The 24,473-nt window shown below is 29.1% G+C and overlaps 3 protein-coding genes across 4 annotated transcripts; all 3 read left to right on the forward strand.

The window, feature by feature from the left end:
* Positions 1–604: 604 nt before the first annotated feature.
* LOC145745580 (uncharacterized) lies at positions 605–7,435 on the forward strand. 2 transcript variants are annotated; one of them, XM_082563694.1, is made up of 17 exons: positions 605–736; positions 808–906; positions 1,254–1,357; positions 1,567–1,713; positions 1,812–1,958; positions 2,223–2,374; positions 2,647–2,756; positions 2,909–3,065; positions 3,184–3,324; positions 3,492–3,608; positions 4,050–4,212; positions 4,576–4,702; positions 5,184–5,346; positions 5,537–5,626; positions 5,740–5,894; positions 6,277–6,362; positions 6,555–7,435. In XM_082563694.1, the coding sequence occupies exons 1-17, from the start codon at positions 648–650 to the stop codon at positions 6,650–6,652; spliced, it is 2,145 nt and encodes a 714-aa protein (XP_082419820.1). In that variant the 5' UTR covers positions 605–647; the 3' UTR covers positions 6,653–7,435. The 2 variants fall into 2 exon arrangements, with proteins under 2 accessions (XP_082419820.1, XP_082419821.1); XM_082563695.1 differs by lacking the exon at positions 1,567–1,713.
* A 1,028-nt stretch (positions 7,436–8,463) lies between these two features.
* On the forward strand, positions 8,464–13,102 carry LOC145745735 (uncharacterized). The gene is made up of 14 exons (XM_082563888.1): positions 8,464–8,596; positions 8,962–9,132; positions 9,291–9,448; positions 9,565–9,674; positions 9,798–9,954; positions 10,077–10,217; positions 10,317–10,433; positions 10,547–10,709; positions 11,043–11,169; positions 11,260–11,419; positions 11,609–11,698; positions 11,792–11,946; positions 12,046–12,131; positions 12,705–13,102. Exons 1-14 carry the CDS (start codon positions 8,494–8,496, stop codon positions 12,800–12,802), a joined length of 1,836 nt encoding a protein of 611 aa, XP_082420014.1. The 5' UTR covers positions 8,464–8,493; the 3' UTR covers positions 12,803–13,102.
* A 2,103-nt stretch (positions 13,103–15,205) lies between these two features.
* Positions 15,206–16,288, forward strand: LOC145746008 (zinc finger MYM-type protein 1-like). Its single transcript, XM_082564186.1, has one exon. The coding sequence runs from the start codon at positions 15,206–15,208 to the stop codon at positions 16,286–16,288; it is 1,083 nt and encodes a 360-aa protein (XP_082420312.1).
* The last annotated feature ends 8,185 nt before the right edge of the window (positions 16,289–24,473 follow it).

Genomic DNA, 24,473 nt, shown 5'->3' on the forward strand with positions numbered 1-24,473 from the left:
AAATTAGGCGAAAAATCTGAGGTTGCCTAAAGCAAGTGCGTTTACAAAAATGCTGCTTTGCAGAATTAGCTCAAGTCTGCACTTGGTTTTAGTTGTACGAAATTCGTTTATCGAAAATATTATTATAAAACCTTTTACTGGGTTCTCAACTTATTAGGTGTTTGCATTCAATGTATCTAGAATTCAGCAAATATAAGGTCTGTTGAAATATTAACATAAGATTTAGCGTAGGCATTTTAATACAATTGACGCAGAACAGTTGTAAGGCGTTGAACCTGCGTTTTATATTGCGATTTCACAGGCAGTGCAGTAAGCATTCAAGGTTAAATAACAATTAAAATGCTTGTTCGGGTAACTGTAAGTTTATTAATTTTTCTTAAGCAAATATATGCCTTTTAAACCACGCGGATTGTTAAGCCAATAAATATTTAACTTGTGTGTTGTTGGTACGGTGATCTATTTGCGCCGTACTCAAAACAGTCTATTTAAATAAGTGACAAGAAAGAACTTTAACAGATTTTGACTGCTAAAAGGCAACTAATTATTGTAAGCCTTATATTTTAATGCATGTATTTAACCTTTAATCGGTTTATCGATAAATGACTGTATATCAATATAACAAAGTGGGAAAAAATTGCTAGGCCAAAATGAGATACGTTGCTATACGTGATCACAATTCTACATCCGCAAATGGCCTTTCTTTTACAACTGGAGAGATATTAATTGTATACAACAAGTAAGCGAATATGTGCTTAAATAATTCTTTAATTTTTCGCTGTACAATTTCACAACCGTTTTTGAATTTAGGGTAGGAACGACATGGGAAGCAAGGCATTTGGTATCAGGAAAATGTGGAAATATTCCAAGTGATTGCGTTAAACCAGCAATATCACATCAAAACGAAGAGTAAGTTAAAAAAATCGAATAATATTACCATTACGCTAATTTTTAAAGCTGTTAATAAGCAGTACTTTCATCGTTGTTTTTAATATCGCACTAGCGTTTTACACTGGCCTAGTGTTATTTGTTTTGCGCGTGTTTTAAAAAGTATTTAAAGTTTAATTTGTTTACCGATGTCGCAACGTCGTTTTTAATATTATATTTTCAATATCATTACGTTTTTACAAAACATAGCAGTATCACGTTACTCTGTACCACAAAAAGGGAAAACAAAATACAAGGCTAGACTTTTTTTGTTTGGTTCTGCATGAATACTAGTCTATAAACGTACTACATTATTACATTACATGTAGATGGTACTTCGGAAAAATATCTCGTTTGGATTGTGAAAATTTGCTAAAAAATGAAACAAATTCAATTGGAACATTTCTTGTGAGAGAAAGCACTACTGAAATTGGTAAGTTTCTAGACATAACTGTAATTAACATATATCTGTATATACTAGTAGGAAATTTTGTATGATTGATTGTGTAATATTTAAAGTTATTTAATTATGTGTTAGTACATTTTTGCATTTTATTAATATATTTTTATTCTAGTAATGCCATTAATGAATAAAGGTTGGTCCTATTAATTTATTCATTGTTAATATAAAATAACATTCAGGTTCTTTTGTAATATCTGTATGGATTAACAGTTCTGAAAGAAATTTTAGTCATTTTATAATAAAAAGATTAGACAATCAAAAATTCTTAGTTGGTGGGAATTCAATACAATTTGATTCAATTCAAGAAGCAGTCACATTTTATCAAAGTAAACCCCACTTTTATAACTAAAATTGGTATTTTATGTTTATTCAGTATCTATTTTTTAATGAAAACATAATTTATTTATTTTTTGTTATTTTTTAGGTAATTCACTATTGGGTTGTCCTTTAACAAATCCTTGTCCAGCTTTGAAAGGAAATAATCTTACTGAAATTCAAAACAATATGGAGAATATAAATGTAAAACTTGAAGAATTGCTAAAAGATGGAAAAGTAAATGAAATAGCTAACCGTAAGTAGCCATTGTTTGCTAATTACATACATTACTAATTACATATTACTAATTACATAATTACATACATAAGAGCGACTAATTTACATACAGTGTTGAATAAACAAAGAATTTAAAATTGTTTTTTGCGGTATATCAACCCTGTTTGTGCCACATTGTCATATATTATTATCTTAAAAAACTTGATAAAAGTTTTTGATGATAAAACACCTGAATACATCTATTTGGTAAAAGTAGTTAAAAAGTGTTTATTTTTTTAAATAGTTGACCTGAATATAAAACAAGTTGTGCAAGTTACAATATCTGGTTTAAAAGCTAATGTTGGACAAGATCAAAAACTTGGAACTATATGCAAAGATTCTATAATTCGATTTCTACTTCTTAATGCTTTATATGAAAAGGCCTCTGATTTTCCGGTATTTATGTTTTATTTAATTGTTATTTTATTTATAAAATGCTAAAAACAGAAGTAGTAGTTTTTTCTAAGTTAGGCCTAACTTTTGAATAAATAAATCATTTCTTAAACTGTAATAAAGATCAGCTTTCAATTGGATTTTATAAAAAAACATTATACATAATTGAAAATTAATGTGGTTTAAAATTCTATTAAATATGGTTAGGATAGTACAGAAAATAGTAACAAATTTTAGTTTTAAAAGTTGCAAGAATTTTTGTTGATTATTTTAAGAGAAATCGTAAACATATTGGAGATGAGTTAGCAGACACAAATGCTATTTCTATCTTTATTACATACATGAAGATCTTAACTGATGGGTATTCATTTTATCCCAAAACTGGGTAATATTATTTATTTATAAAAGTGTTTAATTAGTAAATACAATTTGAAACTAAATATATATAATATAGATAGAAATCTTAATTACCTAGAAACTATTAATGTTACCTAATAAAAAATTTACTTTAATTAACAATATTTTAAAAATATTTAGGCTAAACCTTGAAGCCTTTATTATGATACGCTCACTAATATGGAATTACACGGATTTATCTTCAAAGTTTTGCACTTCTTGTTTTACAAATAATCTCCATCGCTTGTTAATTAAAGATTTGGAGAAATTAAAAATCACATTTTCTACAAATCTGAAAGTAAAAATAACAATATTTAAATTTTTTTAAAATGATGTTAATTTCTTAATTTTAACTAATAAATAACTAACAAAAAAAGGACTTGCTAACAGTTAAAATACTGTGTTTTATGTTAAAGACAGAAGGAATGATTGTTGTGTCAGCTGTCTCAATTTTAATGAACTGTGCAAAAGCAGAAAACAGTTCTAACTTTTTAAGAACTATGACACCAGAAGTTGAACTTATCTTGTGGTATTGCAAGAATACAGCAGACATAAATGTAAGTTATTTATTCAGATCTTAAATTATCAGTAAACAGGCACAAAAAAGTAATCAATTGAAGTTGGTATGATTAAGTTAAACAATTTTATATTAAGGCTTTATCTTGCTGGCATAATAACATGTAAAATGGGCAAAATTACAACTTATTTACATATTTGCATGTAGGTAAATTGTGAAGGCTGCTTATGCACTTGCAGTAACATACTGTTAGCATATATTGCTGATGAGAATAAAAGTGACGTTATTACAGCTGGAAGTAATGTCATTGATTTTCTTATAAAGGTATTTGAAACAAGTGTAAGGTGTACCCACTACTGTATCATTATTAAATAAACGTTCTTATGATTTGCGATTTATTAACATTTTAATACTATTTTTTATTTTTTTTGTATATATCTTTATCCTTGATGTGGGAAAGTCAAATGCGCGACTTAAACATATGGTAACATAAGTTATTCCGACCCAGTCTCGAGTTGCCTGTGGCAGTTTGGGATATTATAGATTATAATTGCTCAGTAATTAAGCTGCTGATTAAGTGCTCGCTCAGCAGGAGTTCATACCGTTTATAGCTCCTTACTCAAGGGCGCTACAGCATAAGATCAGTGGGGATTGAACTCCCGACCTCATGTGTGGTGTAGCAAGTGTTCTTACCACTACACCACGCTGCTGTTATACAAACTACATTCTTGTTACAGTGAAATATATAATTTTTTTAATATTTAGACATTGGTGCAGGCTGTTAAAGAAAAGCATCATAGATATAATGGATTTAGTGCAGAAGAAATGATTATGGCACTTACTAAGCTGGCTTCAAATCAGAACAACAGCATGGCAATTTCCAAACATGTTTACATTTTTAAGATCATAGAAAAGCTTGTGGCAAATGGTATGTTATTTTATTTATTTTTTTATGTATATATATATATTTATCCTCGATGTGGGAAAGTCGACTCACGACTTAAACATAGAGTAACATCAGTCACTTCAACCCAGTCTGGAGTTGCCTGTGGCAGTTTAGGATATTACAGATTATAATTGCCCAACAAATAGGCTGCTATTTAAGTATTGGCTTAGCAGAAGTTCTTACCATTTATCGCGCCTTACTCAAGGGTGCTACAGCATAAGAGCAGTGGGAATTGAACCCATGACCTTATGTGGTGTAGCAAGTGTTGTTACCACTACACCACGCTGCTGTCAATTTTATATTTTATGTACAAAAGCTATTAAAAACGAATTTAATGTATTTAAGGAAGTGAAAGTGAAAAGAAGGCAGCCGTTAACTTTCTTGGAAATGTAAGTTTTCATCAATCGAGTCGTGGAGTTGTTCAACAACTTGATTCTCTTATGAGTAGCTTACAAAGATTATCCAATACCAGGTAACGATCAAAAAGTTTAAAACAATTCAAAATGATAATAGTTTCTGACATAGTCCAGCTAAATAAACTTGTTTTTTACTAAATATTTAATAAAAATACCATTTAAAAATGCTTTTATTTAAAATTTTTTTTTTTGTATATATCTTCATTCTCTATGTGGGAAGGTCGAATGTGCTACTAAACATATGGTAACATCAATTACCCTGACCCAGTCTCGAGTTGCCTTTGGCAGTTTGGAATATTATAGATTATAATTGCCCGATAATTATGCTGTTGATTAAGTGCTGGCTCAGCAGGAGTTTATATCGTTTATAGCACCTTACTCAAGGGCGCTACAGCATGAGAGCAGTGGGGATTAAAACTAGACCTCATGGTGATGTAGCAAGAGTTCTTACCACCACACCACGCTGCCTGTATTTTGTTGGTATAAAATGAATCAAGAGTTTAACAATTATGTGTAATATTTGTTTTATATTTTAAGAGAATTTTCTTCTTCTGTTAATGGATTAACTTGGATGTTGGAAAGAGCAAACAATGAAAACATGGTTGGATCTTATAAACTTCCTAATCAAAGTGCTAATGACATTCTGGAATCGATTATTGAAAACCTTACAGAACTTAATAACGACAAATCTGAGACCCAAGTATGATCTTGATATTAAAATCTTTTTGACCTAATTTTATAAGTTTACAGTTTTGATTATTAAATTTTTGTTTTGGCCTAATTTTATTTTACGTTTTATATGTTATAAGTTTAACAAATGTAATTTAATATGTTCGGTAATTTATAACTTATAAGGTCAACGAAACATTATTTTTGCTCACTTTTTTTAGATCACTAAAAGTAGAAGTTACAACAAAAGTGATATTCACATTATGATTAGTCATCATTTAAAAGATTCCATGAACAGTACAGTGCTAGAGGTAAATCCAAATTATTTTTAATATTTAATAAAGAAAATTTAACTTGCTTTGTCTGTAACCCTTTTTTTATATTTTATTGTTATTTTTCTTAACATTTTTTTGTTTTTTTGAAGTTGTATAATAAGCTGAATGCATCTGGTTATAAAGTATGGATCAAACATAGCAATATGTCAGGAAATATTTACAATGAAATGAATACGGCAATGCAGGCAGCAAATGTGGTTTTAATTGCAATTTCCCAAAACTACAAAGATGATTTTGTTACAAGGTGGTTTTAAAGAGTTAAAAAAATTTTTAATCTATATACATTTATCCTCGATGTGGAAAGGTCAACTTCACGATCTAAACATAGAGTTACATCAGTTACCTCGAAGCAGTCTTAAGTTGCCTTTGGCAGTTTGGGATATTATAAATTATAATTGCCTGGTAATTAGGCTGCTGATTTAGTGCTGGCTCAGCAGGAGTTCATACCTTGTTTTTAGCACCTTACTAAGGGGCGTTATAGCATAAGAGCAGTGGGCATCGAACCAACGATCTCATGTAGTGGAGCAAGTGTTCTAACCACTACACCATGCTGCGAGAGTTATATAAAATTTGTTATTTTGCTATTGGTTTTAAGTCATTATTTAAGTGTACATTTGTGTATACAGAATGGAAGCAGATTGCATAACAGAAAATAGCAAAAATTTTATTCCAGTATTAATTGAGAAAGGTTACACCCCTGATGGCTGGTTAGGTAAATTTTAAGTTATATTTTGTTTAAAATTAATAGCCTTAATTTAGACAAGATCACTTATGTTTTTATATTGTTTCCAGATCACTCTAAATATTATAGTACTTATTTGTGGCTTTTGGATAAAAGTCTATCTGCATATTGCTTAACAAATTACAAATCTATTGTTGGTAAATTTGGATTAAATTTGTGCAGGTTTAATGCTTGGTGGTTGTAACTTGGTTGATTTTGGAAATGGATTAAATGAAATGAAATATTTGGAATTGGAGAAAAAAATCAGGGAGTTAAAATAAATCAAAATTTAAATTAAATCTTGGTTTTTCGTTTTCTTTTTAATTTTGCTATATAACGATGGTCATGTATATATTTTTATCTTCTTAAATATCTTTATTTTTATTTTTTCGTCATATTATATTTTTTTATTAAAACTGTTATATTTTCTTAAATACTAAATTGTAAATATTTAAAAAGAAAAACAGTTTATATGTATTTTATGCATAATTGCAATTCTTTATTAGATTGTAGCCATGTTCTTAATCTTGTGAATGTTTTATGATTTATGTATTTAAAATTTTTAATTTAAAACAATAGTAATAAAAACGTGTATATTAAATTTATATTTAAACTAAAATTAAGTCTGTGCTTTCAGGCTTATAAATAAAGTTTGTTTTATTAGCTGTTAAATTAAGAAAGTTTGGTTAAGTTTTGTTTTTGCAAGTAACATAATTGCAATATGTTTGAATTAAGTTTAACTATTTGGTATTGTTCCGTAAAGTATTTGTTTGGCAAATGTTTAAAGGGAAAAAAAGGTGTGTTTATTTATTTTAGTATACTTTGTTTTAAAATCATACCGAATATAATTGCAACCTGGATTTTGTTTCAAATATAAAACTTTATTAAAATACAAACGAAATTTTACAAAATAACAAAAAGTAAAATTTTACTGTGTCAAAACAAGATTTGCATTTTTAACATGGGCATACTATGTACATAATCTTTATAGTGCATAACCTAAATGTACATTTTTATTATTGACTAGCACATAAAATAATTTTTTAAAGTTAACAAATAAATAATTAACCGAATTAAATCTTAGTGCCTATTTAATGACTGGTTAAATAAATAGGTGTTTAGGTTAAAGTCAATAAATGGTAATTCAAATATTATTGTTAAGTTAATATTTAACATTTTTTTAAAAGAACAAATGTATAACAAACAATGCATGTGTTGTAAGTACGTTTATTTTGTAGTCTTTTTATAAGTTAGTGTTGTTGGCCAACACATAGAGAAGTAAATTGTGAGTTAAATAATGAGATATATTGCTATTCGTGATTATTATTCTACTTCTTCTACTGAGCTTTCTTTTAAAACTGGAGAAATATTGATTGTATATAGCAAGTAAGTATATATGTTTTTTATGGTGTTTTTGACAAAATTTTAAATGTTTATTCAATACAGGGAAGGAACTGTATGGGAAGCAAGGCATTTGGTTTCAGGAGAATGTGGAATAGTTCCTAGTGATTGTCTAACTTCTGCAACTACTTATCAAAAAGAAGAGTAAGTTGCTTATTATACAATAATTATTACATAGAAAAGAGTAAAATATTCAGCTTTTTGTTGGCCTAATATGCTATAATTTTAACAAATTCAATATATATTATAAAAGACTAAAAATAATTTTGATTTTAGTGCATATTGGTCTTTTAGGTATATGTGTTTTACTACATTATTATGCAGCTTTAATGTTTAATTTATTGTGTGTACTTTTTAACTTTAACCTAACTAGATGGTTTTATGGGAAAATTTCAAGATGGGATTGCAGAAAATTGTTGAAAAACGCAAACAATTCTGTGGGGACCTTTCTTGTTCGAAATGGCTTTTTTAAACAAGGTACGCACAATAAAGTTAATTTATTTGTAAATATTTATAATAAATTTTTTGTTGTAACAACATAAGGTTATTTTGGCTGGTTTTTAGGCCTTTGACTGATTCAATTTTGCATAACATATTTTTTTATTGCATTATAATGTTGAGGTAAATTTTTGTTGTTGAAAGACAATTATAACATTGATACATTCATTATGATACAGGTTCATTTTCTATATCTGTTTTAAACAAAACATTTCTGGGTTTTATGCGCGTTTTTCATCACCCAATAACAAGAATAGGCATCGAAAAATTTGGGATTGATGAAAATCAGTTTGATTCAATCAAGGATTTGGTTAAATTTTGTCAAGGTAAACAAGTTTTTTACTTAGCAAAACTAAAACATTTTTATTTTTTTCTGCATATCACTTAATTCATGTTGCATTTATGTTTTGTATATATATTTATCCTCAATGTTGGAAGGTTGAATGCGCAACCTTAACATAGAGTAACAACAGTTACTTCGAAGTATTATAGATTATCCGATAATTAATCTGCTGATTAGGTGCTGGCTCAGCAGGAGTTTATACCAATTATAACACCTGTTGAGGGCGCTACAGCATGAAAATACTTGGGATCGAACCCAGGGCGTCATGTAGTGTAGGTAGTGTTCTGACCACCACATCATGCTGCCGGTATTAGGTTGTTTATTAAGTTATCATCTTTTTGTTTGCAGATAATTGTATTTTGGGGTGTGTTTTAACAAATCCATGTCCAGCTTTAAATGAAAATAGTCTCATAGAGAACACAGAAGCACAAAACAACATGGAAAACAATGATTTACTGCTTAAGGTTTTAAAAATAGAGGAGATGATAACAGATGGTAGATTTGAAGAAATTGTTAATAGTAAGTAATTTTTACAGTCTAAGCAATTTCAATGAGCCGTACTGAAATATTATTAATGTTATATTACATAAAAAAAGATTTTTAGAATCTTAAACTTGATTTGACTTGTTTTTTGTATAACTACTTTGTTTTTAAAAAAAGCTTATTTTTGATTTAAGTGGACATGAGTATAAAACAAGTTGTTCAAGCTACTATTATTGGTTTAAACGGCAACATTAAACAAGATTTAAAACAAGGGAAAATTTGCAATGATTCTGTAATTCGATTTAATCTTCTTTACGCTCTTTATCAAAACAAAAAAACTGCTGGATTTCAGGTACAGTTTATGTTACTTAGCATTAGGCTTATACATAACACCACATTTTTCGTAACACTTTAAAAGTAAAAATATATAAATTCTTGTATTTAACTTGAATTAATTTATGTTGTAAGAAAAATCGTAAATCTATTGGAGATGAGTTAGCTGAGGGCAATGCTGTTTCCATCTTTATTATGTACTTGAAGATCCTAACTGATGGATATACATTTTATCCAAAAACAGAGTAAAGTTGTTTTTAAAAAAAATCCATATAGACTTAAAAAACTGAAGAAAATCAAAATAAAAAACTTTGTAGTTACTTAAACTTACTTTTCTTGCTTAAATTAAAAATATTTTAATAATTCAGAAAAAACCTTGAAGCATTTACTATCATACGGTCAGTGATATGGAATTATTGTGATGTATCTTCTAAGTTTTGTACTTCTTGTTTTCGAAATGATCTTCATCGATTGTTAATCAAAGATTTAAAACAGTTGAAAGACACATTTTCTGAAAATATTAAGGTATAAATAAAATTATAATTCTTTGAAAAATTTCCTAATCTATATAACATTATTATTTAATACTTATAATAATTTGAATGCTTAATTTTGATTAAATCACTTTGTAAATATGATTGTTTAAGCTGGAAGGAGAGATTGTTATGTCAGCAGTCTCAATTTTAATGAACTGTGCTAAAGCAGAAAACAGTTCAAATTTTTTGAGTACGATGAGATCAGAAGTTGACATTATCTTGTGGTATTCCAAAAACACAGCAGATGTTAATGTAAGTCGTTCTCCATTTTATCTTTGCTTTATAAAGATATAAAAAATCACATTTAATATTTTGAAAAGTTTAAGTAGTGTTTATTTTTATGTGTTTAAGGTAAATTGTGAAGGCTGCTTATGCACATGCAGTAACATTTTGTTAGCATATATTGCTGATGAAAATAAAAGTGATGTCATTACAGCTGAAAGTAATGTCATTGAGTTCCTAATTCAGGTAATTTGGACTAATAAAATTATTTCATAAACATTATTTGTAGGCCTAGAAGTGTATACCTTAATTATACATATTATAGAGGGTTAAATTAATTGTAATTAAAATTTTTTTAGACGTTGAAGCAGGCTGTTAAAGAGGAGGATCATAGATATTATGGTTTTAGTGCAGAAGAAATTGTGATGGCACTTACAAAGTTGGCCTTAAATAAAAATAACAGCATTGCCATTTCAAAACATTCTGACATTTTTAAAATTGTAGAACAGCTCATGGATGAAGGTACCACAGCTTGTTTTATAAGTTATATATTATTGTTAAATATTACTTCTATTAATTGATCGGCAGCGTGGTGTAGTGGTAAGAACTCTTGCTACATCACATAAGGTCGTGGGTTTAATCCCCACTGCTTTTATGCTGGAGCACCCTCAAGTAAGGCTCTATAAAACTCTTTATTGGGCAATTATAATCTCTAATATCCCAAAAAGTCAGTTGACACTGGGTCAGAGTAACAGTTGTTACTCTATGTTAAGGACATGAAGTCCACTCTTCCACTTAAAGGTATATAAAAAGAAAATATATTTAAGTTATAAAAGTAATGTTATTTTTATCAAGGAAGTGAAATTGAGAAGAAGGCAGCTGTAAATTTTCTGGGAAATGTTGGTTTTCACAAACCAAGTAGCGAGGTAATTCGGCAAAATCGACCTCTAATGAGTAGCTTAAAAAGTTTGACCAACAGCAGGTAAATTGTTAACTTTTAATGAATATAATTATTAACTTTTAATGAAAGATTTTCATAATTTACTTCTTCACCATAATGTAACATTTTAAGAGAGCTTTCTTCTTCTGTGAATGGTTTAACTTGGATGTTGGAAAGATCGGGAAATGAGAATACGGTCGGAACTTATAAACTTCCTAACACGAGTTCAAACTGCATTTTGCAATCAATTGTTGAAGATTTAGAACTAAACAACATCAACTCTGAAATCCAAGTATGAGAATTATTTAAAGAATATAACATTTACTTAAAATTATAATTGCAAAGTTATATGTCATAGTAATTTTGACATTTTAGAATGTATTTTTTACTTCTAACTTTGTTTAGATTTATATGAAGTTAATATATCACTTAAAATTGTAAATTTCTTGTGTAAGAACTCTATTTTATGTTTTTGTTGCAGAGTTCTCCAAGTACAAGTTACAACAAAAACGATGTACGAATTATGATAAGTCACAATTTAACTGATTCAAACAACAAAACAATACTCACTGTAAGTTTTTTTTACTTAAATCGTAAAACAAAGCATGGTACAGTAAATGTAAAAACTACATTTAACAATTAGTAACTTATTTATTTTTAAAAGTTGCACGATAAGTTGACTGCATCTGGGTATAAAGTATGGATGAAACACAGCGATAAGTCTAGGAATATTTACGATCAAACGAATGCATCAATGCAGGCAGCAAATGTGGTTTTAATTGCAATTTCCCAAAACTACAAAGATGATTTTGTTACAAGGTAGTTTGACAAATATAAATTATTCAGTATTTATTAGGAAATATGTCTTACCTGGTTTAAAAACTTATTTTTGACGACAAAAATAAAATATTTCTGCAGAATGGAGGCAGATTGGATAACAAAAAATGGCAAAAACTTTATTCCGATCTTGATTGAGAAAGGTTACACCCCTGGTGGCTGGTTAGGTAAATTTAATTAACACTTTGTTTATTTGTTTAAAAAATTAATATTGTGAGTAAGATGGATATGACTACAATAATAGATCATAAACAAGTTGTAGTGGTTAAGGCACTTGGCTTTCTAAACGAGTGACTTGGTTTCGATCCCCACTGCTTTTATTCTGTAGCATCCTTAAGTAATGTAACGTATTAAGTCTTTATTTATCCAATAACAATCTTATTTAAGCTTATTCAAATATAATTAATTAAATACACAAAATATAAAATATGTACTCAACACTAAAAAAGAACTAGTTCAAAAAAGCTTACTAACAAAAAACACAACTCGCAAACAATAAAGATAACAGTAGGCGTAAACACGTGACTAGAAGAAATAAAAGGTGTAAGCACGTGACTAAAAAATGAGATAACGACAGTTCAATAATATTACAGTAAAGTATTTTAGAAAACTTTTGCTAAACTTATGCCAAGCCTTTAAAAATACAATTTGTGACAAATAATCTGTACCAATAATGTAAAACTTTAAATAAACAAACCTAAATCTACTAGCAGTTTGTTATTTGGACTTTAATTTCTAAGGTTTAATGCTTGGTGGTTGTAACTTGGTTGATTTTGGAAATGGAGTAAATGAAATGAAATATTCGGAACTGGAGAAAAAAATCAGAGAATTAAGATAACTTTTTTATATAATATTGTAACGTAAATTGCCTGTTTTCTTTTGTATAATAAGCTGTTGTATATCTTGTAGTTTATTATTGCGAAAGGTTACGTGCAATCGCCCATTTACTCGTATCACGAATGCCCCGATACCATACAATCAATTACAGTTAAACTTATATCCACGTGTTTCAGAACACGTGATAGAGATACGGTGTAAACACGTGACTTGAGGTGTTAACATGTGACTAGAAACAGATAACACTTAGCGTAAACAAGAAAATGGCGGATTTGTTACAATATCTTCTTTAAAACTTTACTATAAGTGATATTATGTATATGTTTTTTGTTTTGACTGTTTTAATATTTTATATAAGACTTTAATTATATTTTGTAAACATTACACGTTTTCTTATTATTTATACATAATGCATTTTGTAAATAGTAATTTAAAAAATATTAATTTACGAAAACAATTTTTGTGTATATTTGCATGTTTTTATAAATATTCTTTTAATTTTTATTTGTTAATAATAATTTTGCTTCGTTCTGTAATCGAACCCGGGTCCTTAAGCTAAATGTTTAGATTTCACGCCTGAATAAAATCACATCAAAACGGCTGTGTTTGCCTTAAGCAACTTGGTCTTCAGCGTCGTTTTTGGAATTCATTGTAGAGGTTGTTTCGATTAGGATTGTTCATAATGTGTAAGATTGTAAATTCTTAGCAATGGATTAACGTAAATTCTTAGCAATGAATTAACAGAAATTAGTAATAGATTAATTAGCAATGGATAAACAGAAGAAAAGGGTTTTATCACTTGGATTACTTTGCATTTATTTCAAGAGAAGACTTCAGTATATACCAGGTATGTTAATGTTATATAACTTTCATAACATCTAAAACGCTACATAACATATGATAACCAGCAGTGGCGGCTCGTCTATGTAGCTAATGGGGCTAAAACCCCCACTTTTTAACATGTTTTTTTTTAATTATAATTTATTTTATTTTGAATAATATTTGTTTTTTCGGCAATGTTTTTTGCTAAAATTATTAAAAATATTAAAAATTAGCGCCTATTTTGGCCACGAAATACGCCAAAATTTTCGAAAAACGTAGCGTAAACATGTGAGGGCTAAACCAAAATTAGCCCCACGGGCTGTCAAATAAAAAATATTTTAACGCTGTTTTTGCCTTCAGGATTCCGAAATTTAAAAAAAAGTTGAGAACTTGAATCAAAAAGTGGGGCTAAGCCAACCATAAAGTTGCCAAATAATTTGACAATTTTAGCTTTGTGATTTTTTTAAATTTGACGTTCAATTTACTTAGTAATTAAAATATAAAATAATTAAAACATAATTTGGGTATTTTATGATTTTCTCTGGAGGTAATAAGTCCCTAAATAATATTTTTAAGTTAACAAATAAAAATAATCAATTGGATTTTTGTATGTAAGGTCGTCGCACAAGTTTTAGAAAGGGCGTGCACATGTCTTGCGGAAACAGTCATTTTAGGCTAATTCCGCATACGTTTTTTTAGTAAAAAAATGTATAAATTTGTTAATTTTAATTGAATTTTGGTAGTGTTTTTAGCCAAATGTTATTTATTTATTGATTGGCAGTCGAAGTAAAGTGCAGAGTTTATTCTGCCTGCCCACGCCATATCCAGCCAGTCAGCCCAAACGGCGAACGCCATGATTAGCAGATTAGAGTTTTGCCATATATAAAAAAATATCTAATCGTGGAAAACTTGAAAAAACCAAACTGTGTACTAAAATAGTTTGTTGGCTATTATATTTTTTATCATTTTAGCAAGCATTATTTAAACAGAAAATAGCAAGTATTTTGCTTAGTTGTAATTTGGTATAAGACTGATAAGAACAAGTTTGTGATTTCTTAGTAATATTTCGACTATTTTTGTGGATACCATAAACCATGAACCAGGTTGATTGTATTCTGAAAAGTTTTCCTTTGAGTTTTGAGGCAAAGTTAGACTTGAAGCGCCTTGGACCTCATCAGCCAAAATGTATTGAAATAAAAAGTACAGGCCCTAAGCAAAACCGAAAGTTTAATGTTCAGTGGTTTTCGAGAAAGGAATGGCTTACTGTAAGCGAGGAAAAAAAAAGTTTATTTTGCTTTTACTGCCTTTTGTTTCGAAAAGGTGAAGAAAAAGAAGTTACTTGGTCAAAGGAAGGTTTTAAAGATATAAAACATATTTCAGAAAAAATAAAGCGACATGAGAGTTCAAAAATGCACATTACCAATGCACTTTCATATAGCCTACTAGGAACAGTAGATATTCAGTCACAGATTAGTGTAGGACACAGCTTATCTGTTGAGAGGCACAATGAAATTGTTAAAAAGAATAGACACATGCTCGACCTCATTGTTGACTGAAATTTTGTGGAGTACATGAAATAGGTATGCGAGGACATGATGAATCAGAAGGTTCCTTTAACCGAGGCATATTTTTGGATTTATTGCAGCAAATAGCAAAATCAGATAACGTTTTAAAAGAGCATTTGGAAAGTGCCACCGTAAATAAATACACATCCAAGACAATCCAAAATGAACTTTTAGATTGCATGTTTACTGTATATAGAAATACATTAGAGAATGACATAGGTAATGCTGATTTTGTTGCTGTTCAAGCAGATGAGACAACTGATATTGCCAATCGATCACAATTTGCAGTACTTCTTAGATTTGTAGTGGATGGCTATTCTGTTGAACGGTTTCTGTCATATTATGAAGCTAATGATCGTACTGCTGATGGTATGACCTCCCTTTTAAAACATGCACTTCAACCTTTTCATCTAAAAGAAAAGCTTATTGCCCAGACATATGATGGTGCATCTGTTATGAGTGGGAAAAAAAATGGCGTTCAAAAAAAAATGCAGGAATGTTTTCCCCATGCCAAATTTGTGCACTGTTATGCTCACCAACTAAACCTGATACTAAAGCATGCATGTCAAAGTATTAAAAGCATTAAGTTGTTTTTTGCCAACTTGTCTGGATTCTCTACCTTTTTTTCTATGTCTCCGAAACGTTCAGATGTGTTACGATCAGTTTGTGAAAAACGACTTCCAAGACCATGTGAAACAAGATGGAATTTTCAATCTCGAGCTGTCCAAAGTGTTTTAAATAATAAGGAGAATCTTTTAGCAACTTTTGAAAAGATTCTTAATGAAACACACTGGGACATAACTTCAACACAAGGATGTATTGGATTGACACAACTTTTAAAAGATCCCACATTTCTTTACTTTTTGAAGTTTTTCAATGATGTCTTTCACCATACAGATATATTGTATAATATTCTGCAGTCAAGAGAATCGACTGGGGTGACTGTTGCCTTTGCTATTGATTCGTTTCAGAAGGTTATTAATGATATTCGTGGAAAACTTGTGGAACCTAGTATGGAATTTTGTCCAGAGTTGTCAAAAAAAGGGTTGCTACTTCTTCAAGATTGCTGTGCGCAAATGCAAAAGAAGCCTGTGATATAATAATTGTTGAAATTATTAATCGATTTAGCAACATAAAACAATTTGAGTCGTTCTCATTAGTTAATCCATGTTTGTTTAAAAGGTTTAAAAACATATTTCCAGTTAACTTGGTTAAACAGTTGGTACTGGGTTACCCCATGATAGATAGTTTAAAGCTGGCCAACGAACTTAAAGTGTTGTACACTAACAACAGCTTTGAAAACATTAAATCAGTTGTGGGTTTGAATTCATTTCTGATAAAAGGTTCACTTTTGAATACTTTTTCTGAAGTTAGTAAGGTTATAGGAATAGTTTTAACTACTCCAATTGCAACTGCAGAATCTGAGAGGTGTTTTAGTACTTTAAAACGAATTAAAACATTTTCAAGAAACACCATGAGCCAAGATAGGTTAAATGCTTTAGCAGTCTTATCCATTCACAAAGATGTCATTTCAGCCACACCTGATTTTAATAAAAATGTCATAGAATTGTTTTCCAAGTTAAAAATTAGAAGAACTTTTTTAAATTATAAATAAAGTGTTTTTGATGATGAGTGTTGTAATGTTGATGTTTTCTTAGATAAGGATTATGCCGACCCTCCACTGTTGATGTGTTGAGTTTTCCTGGAAAATAATCGATTATGCCGACCCTCCACTGTTGATGTGTTGAGTTTTCCTGGAAAATAATCGATTATGCCTGCTCTCCACTGTTGATGTGTTGAGTTTTCCTGAAAAATAATCGATTATGCCTGCCCTCCACTGTTGATGTGTTGAGTTTTCCTGGAAAATAATCGATTATGCCTGCCCTCCACTGTTGATGTGTTGAGTTTTCCTGGAAAATAATCGATTATGCCTGCCCTCCACTGTTGATGTGTTGAGTTTTCCTGGAAAATAATCGATTATGCCTGCCCTCCACTGTTGATGTGTTGAGTTTTCCTGGAAAATAATCGATTGTGCCTGCCCTCCACTGTTGATGTGTTGAGTTATACTGGAAAAAGTTGATTATGTTTCTCCAGTAAAGGTTGATTGTGTAAAAACCATTTGTTCGGAAAAAAAAACAATGGATACATGCAAATTGGATATATTTAAAAATTTATGTGCATATATATATAAAAGCAATTATAAAAATTTAAAATAAATTAACTGGAATTTATTTTTAGGTTGAAAAGAATTAAAAAGTTTAAAAAAAAAAAGGTTATGAATTTTACTTTCAACCAATATGGGGGAGGGGAATGGAGGTAAGAAACAAATTTTAATAATTTATATAGCTTGTTAAAATACCTTATTAAAAAAAGGAATAGTCAATTTATTTACTTTACACATTTTTTAAAATCAAATTACAAAAATTATAGTGGTCAAGGTGGTGGAAGAAGGGGTCGGGGTGGAGGAAGGGGTCGTGGTGGAGGAAGAGGAAAATGGGTTTGGCGAGGAGAGGAGGGGGAATGGGAGGATAAGGGCTGGGGGAAAAGAGGAAGAAGGTCGGGTGGGTGGAAGGAAAGAGGAGAGAAGATGAAAAAATTAGGGTAACTGCAAATATTATATTTAAATATTTCATTAATTTAACAATTAAATAAAAAAATTTTAGAGAAGAAAACATGAAAAGGAAAGAAGAAGAAGAAAGTGAGGAGGAGAGGTAACTTAGGTCTAAATTAACAAGTTTACAATTAGAAAGTTTAGTTTTTTTATTGGGTTGAAAGTTTAGCGTTATTTTTTTAGAATTTATAGTTTAGTATTATATCATTAAATGAGAATTTAGGTTTTATAATATAAAATCTAGAAGTTTAGCTTTAACGAAGCTAAAAGATTTTTCACCAGCTTATTAAAAATAATTTGATAAAAATATTTATTAAAAAAGAAAAGTGGAGTTAAAGAGGAGGAGAGTAGAGAGGGAGGAAAGAAGGGAGCAGGAGAGGTAAATAGTTCAATATCCCTTCATAGTTTGTTTTGTTTACTTATTATATATAACTAATTATTTGTAATGTTGCTTTTAAGAAATGCTGAAGAGTTAAAGAAAAAGGTGATCAAAGTTTTAATTTTTTTCATTAGTTCGTTTTATATATATTGATTTTTTGTTGATATGTAATTTTAATTTTTTTAAATTATATCATTATTTTTCGCACAAACTATCTAATGACATTAATGTCTCAAATAAATATGTTGCTGATTTTATGTTTTAATTAACTTAAAGTATTTTTACTGCTTTTTGTGTCTAAAAAATGGTTATTAGTGGTCAACTAAATTTTAATCCAGTTTGCTAACCATTAATGAAAGAAATGTATTATGTACTGTACTGCTTTTCATTGAATTTGAAATTTTTTTTAGAAGGAAGACGCCGAAAAAAATAAAAAATAACAAAAAAAAACATTTTTATTTTATGCAAGATATAGGCTACATTAGTAGTTAATTGAATAAAATACAATTGTGTTTATTTAAAAAATGTTATTAAAAATGTTGTATGCCCTACACCCCAGTTACTAATAGCTTTAAAGGCACACCTTAAAATTGTTCCCATTATCAGATAAAATAAAAATTTTATCTTTTTAAGTAATATAAAAAAAGATCGTTTTGTATCTAAAATAGCCGATTTACGGCCATCAATATCAAAAAAATTTGGACCCCCCTAGTCGCGCTGTGACCTTCTAAAATTAGCCCCCCCTGTCATTTTGCCCACGAGCCGCCACTGAAGCGCGTTAGCGTCCTTTTGTAAACAACTACGAATCAAATATCGTTGCTTAGCTAGGGAATAGTCGTGTGCCAGATTTTGATATTCGGGTTCAAAGCTAATAAAATATTGAAATTCACACGCTATAGTTTAATTAAATAGAAAATAAATTCAATTCACTGATAACTAATTATAGTTCACAACTGTGAATCAATCATTATTTTTTTAATAAAAGTTCGACAAAATAACTTGTATTTTATACAAATTAAATGCAGTCTAAATAAAAAAGAAACATATGCATTAAGGTTTCGTGTTATATATATATATATATAATAGGCATTTTTGAAGATGTGTTTATTTAAGATGAGTAGGCTACTCTTTGCTTGCTATGCTACAAAAAAAACCTATGTACAAACATATGCGCATAAGTTTAACGGGCGTTATTGCATTCATTGGACGCCACTTTGAGGCTATAAACAGCATGGCCCCTTTCCAAGCCTCTTTCTTTCCCTTTATTTTTTCGTACAAAAGGCTTGAACGGACTTCGGTTTTGGCTAGACTAGATTCATACTTTTATTATTAGAGACGCCATGTTTTTTAGAATATATCTTACGTATGAATTTTGTTAAACAAACGGATCTACTTTTATGTTACATATTTAGATTGACCTTTATTGCCACAAAATTTGTGTCATTTTTCGTGACACAAAGTGTTAAAAACACGCGCCACGTGTTTTAATACTAGAAATCTTATTACTACATTTAGGTGGTTTTGTAAAAAAATAGCTTATTCGGAATGCGGTTAACTGTTGAAAATAAGACCAATTTCATGGAAACATTTCTTGTACAAAAAAGCATCACTGAAAAAGGTAAGTCGATGTAGCTTATTATATCAATATTTTTTTACTTTTGATTATCCTCGATGTGGGAAAGTCGAAATGCGTGACCCAAACATGAAGTAACATTAGACCCTTAAGTTTCCTTACCAGTTAAGGATATTATAAATTATAATTGCCCGTTAATTATTCTGCTGATTAAGTGTTGACTCGGCAAGAGTTTATACCGTTTATAGCACCTTATTCAAAAGCACTACAGAATGGAAGCAGTGGGGATTAAACCCAGGACCTTATGTAGTGAAGATAGGTGTTTTGACTACAACACAACAAAAAAAAACATTATTTTATTCTTTATTGTATTTACTTTGTACTTAAAATATTCACTTTTAAACAAGGCAGTCCATGTATTTAAACAGGTCATGTCTATGTCACCGTAAATTTCACTGTAAGTGTGCTTGCTGTGCAATAGTTTGTTGTTCCGAAAGGCAGTCCATGCTGATAACAGGTCATGCCGAACTTGTGAAACAGTTTTATTTCCTAATTTATTTTTTTACTAACCTTTTCAATAAATTTGTAATTGCACTATTTCTTGACTGCACCTAAGTACTCACAATAATTTTTTTTTTTTTTTTATGTTTTTTTTATATATTTTTTTTCTGTTACACTGTGTGCTACAATTTCAAAACTCTTCTGTTTAATTACCCTTTGAAATTTTGCCAAACCCAGTGTCAAAACACCAAAGCAGCATTGTTTTTAATAAATTACCAGTAAATTATCCTTATAAATACATTAACTAAGAACTTATTACTGCCGAGAATTTTTTTGTTTTTGCAGACTGGGCTCTCAGACCATATACTTCAAAAAGCAACACCAACCTTACCATATTCCTCCAACCACCCTGAACAAATAATTTGGACCATACAAAGCTACTTATTCATTCAGCTACTCTAACACTTTGCGTCACAAACTTAACTTAAATATGCAGTCTCTCTTTAAACTATCAATGTAATATATTTTAATTTATCAAGTTTCCTCTTTCTCTTCTATTATTAACTAGTTTTAAACATTTATATTCACTTACTCTATATACGTGAACCCCCACTAGTTGGTGGGTTGTTTAATATTTTTGTGCGTTGTATGTGATATACGTTGTGAAAGGCCATTCTGGGACGTTCTTTCTTTAGGTAGGTTTATTTCGGTTAGTCCCTTTATCACATGCAATTTATCGTGACCAGTTCGTGCTTTCCTACTAGAGCCATACTGGGTTATATTAAATGTAATTATTATTTTCTTTAAGTTATTTTTTACACTGTAACTACCATCGACAGTGATTGCTCTACTATTATAAATCATATGTGTCGTAACTTTCTTTTTTTTTCGTTCAATTTTATTTTGTTATTTTGTCACTCCTTTGTTATAGTTTTATTTTTTTTGGTGTATATTCTGTAAAATGTATTTTATTTATCGCATTTATTAATAATATAATCTATACTGGGTTTGGTGACCATGTCATAAAATAATTATCATTTTTATGTAAACATTAATTCTTTTGGCATGTTTTAAATCATTAAATTGATTTTGTCATTTTTTCCCGTCGCATTGTTGTAATATTAATTGTATATCGTATTTATTATTTACTTTTATCAATGCGCGAAAAACCAAAATAAAAAAAAAAACACCATACTGCCATTTAATAAGTAATTTTTACATTTGTTTTTATTGTTTCATTTTTTTTATCATGCACAATATTGTATTACTGTTAAAAGAAACTTTAAGCAAAAATTATATAAGCCTAAATATTTTATTAATATTAAAATTCTTATTGAAAATGCAATAAAGCATGGTATGAAGCACGTGGTTTTCCGAAACACATTAAACTTATTTGAGTTAATTATTAACAAACAAACTGACCAAATATAGCCTACCACAGTCTAAGCACCGGTATTTTACGTTATATGTTAAACTAATCATTGTGTAATGCCATATTGTTAAGAAAAATTAGGTTAATGTTTAATTGTTGTTTGTATTCTTGTACACACAAACCTATATGTAATTTGTTATTAGTTATTGTATAATAACATAATGAAATTCATTGCACATCGTGACTATGCGCCTACTGGATCTATAGATCTGCCTTTTAAAACTGGAGAAATTTTGCTTGTAAATAACAGGTAAGTAAAAATTAAATAGCCATTATCTTTATAATATCCCAGTTTGACACAATTTTATTTTGTTATAGGGTGGGAGAGACATGGGAAGCTATACATTTACTTTCAGGAAAATGTGGAATTATTCCAATTGATTGTGTAACACCAGCAACTTCTTATCAAAAGGAGAAGTAAGTAATATATAATAAACTGTAGAAGCTGATAATAAATTGTAAATGTCAATGTATTTCCTTATCTTATAAAAAAATTCATTAATTACATTGGCATAAAAAATACTTTTTTTTTTTTAAATAAATGTGTACATAGATGGTTTTTTGGAAAAATACCACGCCCAGATTGTAACAAATTATTAAAGAAAAGGGAGCACATGGATGGTACATTTCTTGTACGTGATAGTATTTCAAAACCAGGTTGGTACAATAATACTTTTGAATTCAAAATTAGAATTTATTTTAGTTGTAGTTTAAACAACTACTACTTTAAAAAAATGTTCATAATGTTGTTGCTTCTGTTTTAATTTAAAAATGCATAATATAAGTGACCATTTGTTGTTACTTTTGCTATTCCATTGGTCTTAATATTTTTTTTAGGTTCTTTTTATATAGCTGTGTTAAATAGAACAGTTTTGAACATTATGTATGTTTCTCATCACCTAATAAAAAGAATAAACATTGGAAAATTTGAGCTCAATGAAAAACAATTTGATTCGATTAGTGAGCTTGTAAAGTATTGTCAAGGTAAGCAATATCTTTTTTTTGGTAATCTAGACTTTTTTTGGTAATCTAAATAGTAAGTAAATTAAATAAAAAGCATTTATATACATTTTAAATCAGTTTGTGTTGTTTTTTTTAGACAATTTTTTTTTGGATTGTAATTTAACAAACCCATGTCCAGTTGTAATAGATGAAACCAAGATGTCAAGCGAATTAGAAATTCTTGAAGAAATGTTAGAAGCTGGTGAAATAGATAACATTTTAAAAAGTAATTTCGATGCTTTGGTATTTTTACTGTTTATTTGTTTTAGTATAATCATACCTGTTACTTAGTTTTATATTGCATTTTTAAAACAAAGAAGTTAATTTTTTATTTTTATTTATAAATATGTTTAATTTTATATACATGTAATAGTATGACACCAATTAAAACAAAATATATTTTGTGATGTAGTGGACTTTGATATAGAACATCTTGTTAAAGCTGCTGTTGAAGGTTTAAAAAACAATATCATGAGTGATTTAAAAAACCAGGCAATATGTGAATATTCCTTGAACTGTTTTCAACTTCTTCACTTACTTTTCTTGAAAAAGGAAGTAGATGATAAATGGGTGCGTATATTACTTTAGTAATTGTATAGCGCTTTAGTGACAATTATTAACTAAGCAATCGTTCGTCTTTTTAAAGGCATATCAAGAGTCTATTGGTGATGAACTTGCTAAGGTAAATGCTGTTGCAACCTTTATTGTTTACTTGAAGATTTTGACAGATTTAGACTATCCAAAAAGAGGGTAGGTAACCTTACATGTATTAAGTAGTGTGATTAAATGTAATGTATTTAAAATAATAACTTTTATTAAAATTTAGAAAAAAACTGGAGGTTTTGACTTGGATTCGATCAATAATATATAATTGTTGTGATGCATCTTCAAAATTTTGTACAACTTGTTTAAAAAACAATCTTCATCGATTGTTAATAAAGGATTTACGATGTTTAAAAGACACATTTTTAAAAAATATCACGGTATAAAAAAATAAATATTGTGTAGTATCCATATCTAAATAGTTTTTTTTTATTACTTTATGCTTTCTACAGACAGAGGGAAATTTTGTTTTGTCAGCAGTGAGGATTTTAATGAAATGTGCAAAGGTGGAAAACAGTTCGGATTTTTTACGAAGTATGTTAAAGGAAGAAGACATTATTTCATGGTATGCAAAAACCACAGCAGAGGTTGATGTGAGTTATGAATTTAACTAGTTATGTTCTTGAGTCAAAATTTGTAATCTTTGGCGGCAATTTACATTATTTAGCATCTTAATATTTGCATTTTGTATTAACAATTCTGATTTAAGTGTTATGGAAAAGTTTGATTGTTTTGTAATTTAGCCTATCTTTTAGGAAATGACATAACAATTGTTTTATTTGTATGTATCCCTTATATTATAAAATAAATGACCTTTCTAAACTAGTAAATGCCCTGGGTACTCCGGTTTTTACCGAAAAAAACAAAATTTTATAACTTAGGTATTTATGTTAATGACTGACAGAAGGTGTGGTAACTTTCTTTAAATAACACAAGAATAATAAGTTAATACAGTTAAAAAACACATGCGTTCACGCTCACACCCAAATCTAAACTGACCTTTCTTGAGCGCCTAACAAAAACATGCAAAAACGCAATAAGATTTGGAGCAACAAATTTCGATAAAATAGTAACATTACAATTTTGGTATACTTGGGGCACTTTACAAACTATTGGGCACTAAAGACTACACATAAAAACATTTATGAAAAAAGTTTACTTATTTAACAGTGAAATTAAGGTAA

Source organism: Corella eumyota, chromosome 3 (genome assembly GCF_963082875.1).
Source record: "Corella eumyota chromosome 3, kaCorEumy4.1, whole genome shotgun sequence".
Taxonomy (NCBI): Eukaryota; Metazoa; Chordata; class Ascidiacea; order Phlebobranchia; family Corellidae; genus Corella; species Corella eumyota.

Bases quoted from the DNA above. Each gene is read 5' to 3' on its own strand.
- LOC145745580 (XM_082563694.1), top strand. From the start codon at position 648: ATGAGATACGTTGCTATACGTGATCACAATTCTACATCCGCAAATGGC. The intron at 5,627-5,739 runs GTAAATCCAAAT...GTTTTTTTGAAG, and splicing joins TGAACAGTACAGTGCTAGAG to TTGTATAATAAGCTGAATGC. The intron at 5,895-6,276 runs GTGGTTTTAAAG...TTGTGTATACAG, and splicing joins AAAGATGATTTTGTTACAAG to AATGGAAGCAGATTGCATAA.
- LOC145745735 (XM_082563888.1), top strand. From the start codon at position 8,494: ATGCGCGTTTTTCATCACCCAATAACAAGAATAGGCATCGAAAAATTT. The intron at 11,699-11,791 runs GTAAGTTTTTTT...TATTTTTAAAAG, and splicing joins ACAACAAAACAATACTCACT to TTGCACGATAAGTTGACTGC. The intron at 12,132-12,704 runs GTAAATTTAATT...TTAATTTCTAAG, and splicing joins CACCCCTGGTGGCTGGTTAG to GTTTAATGCTTGGTGGTTGT.
- LOC145746008 (XM_082564186.1), top strand. From the start codon at position 15,206: ATGCGAGGACATGATGAATCAGAAGGTTCCTTTAACCGAGGCATATTT.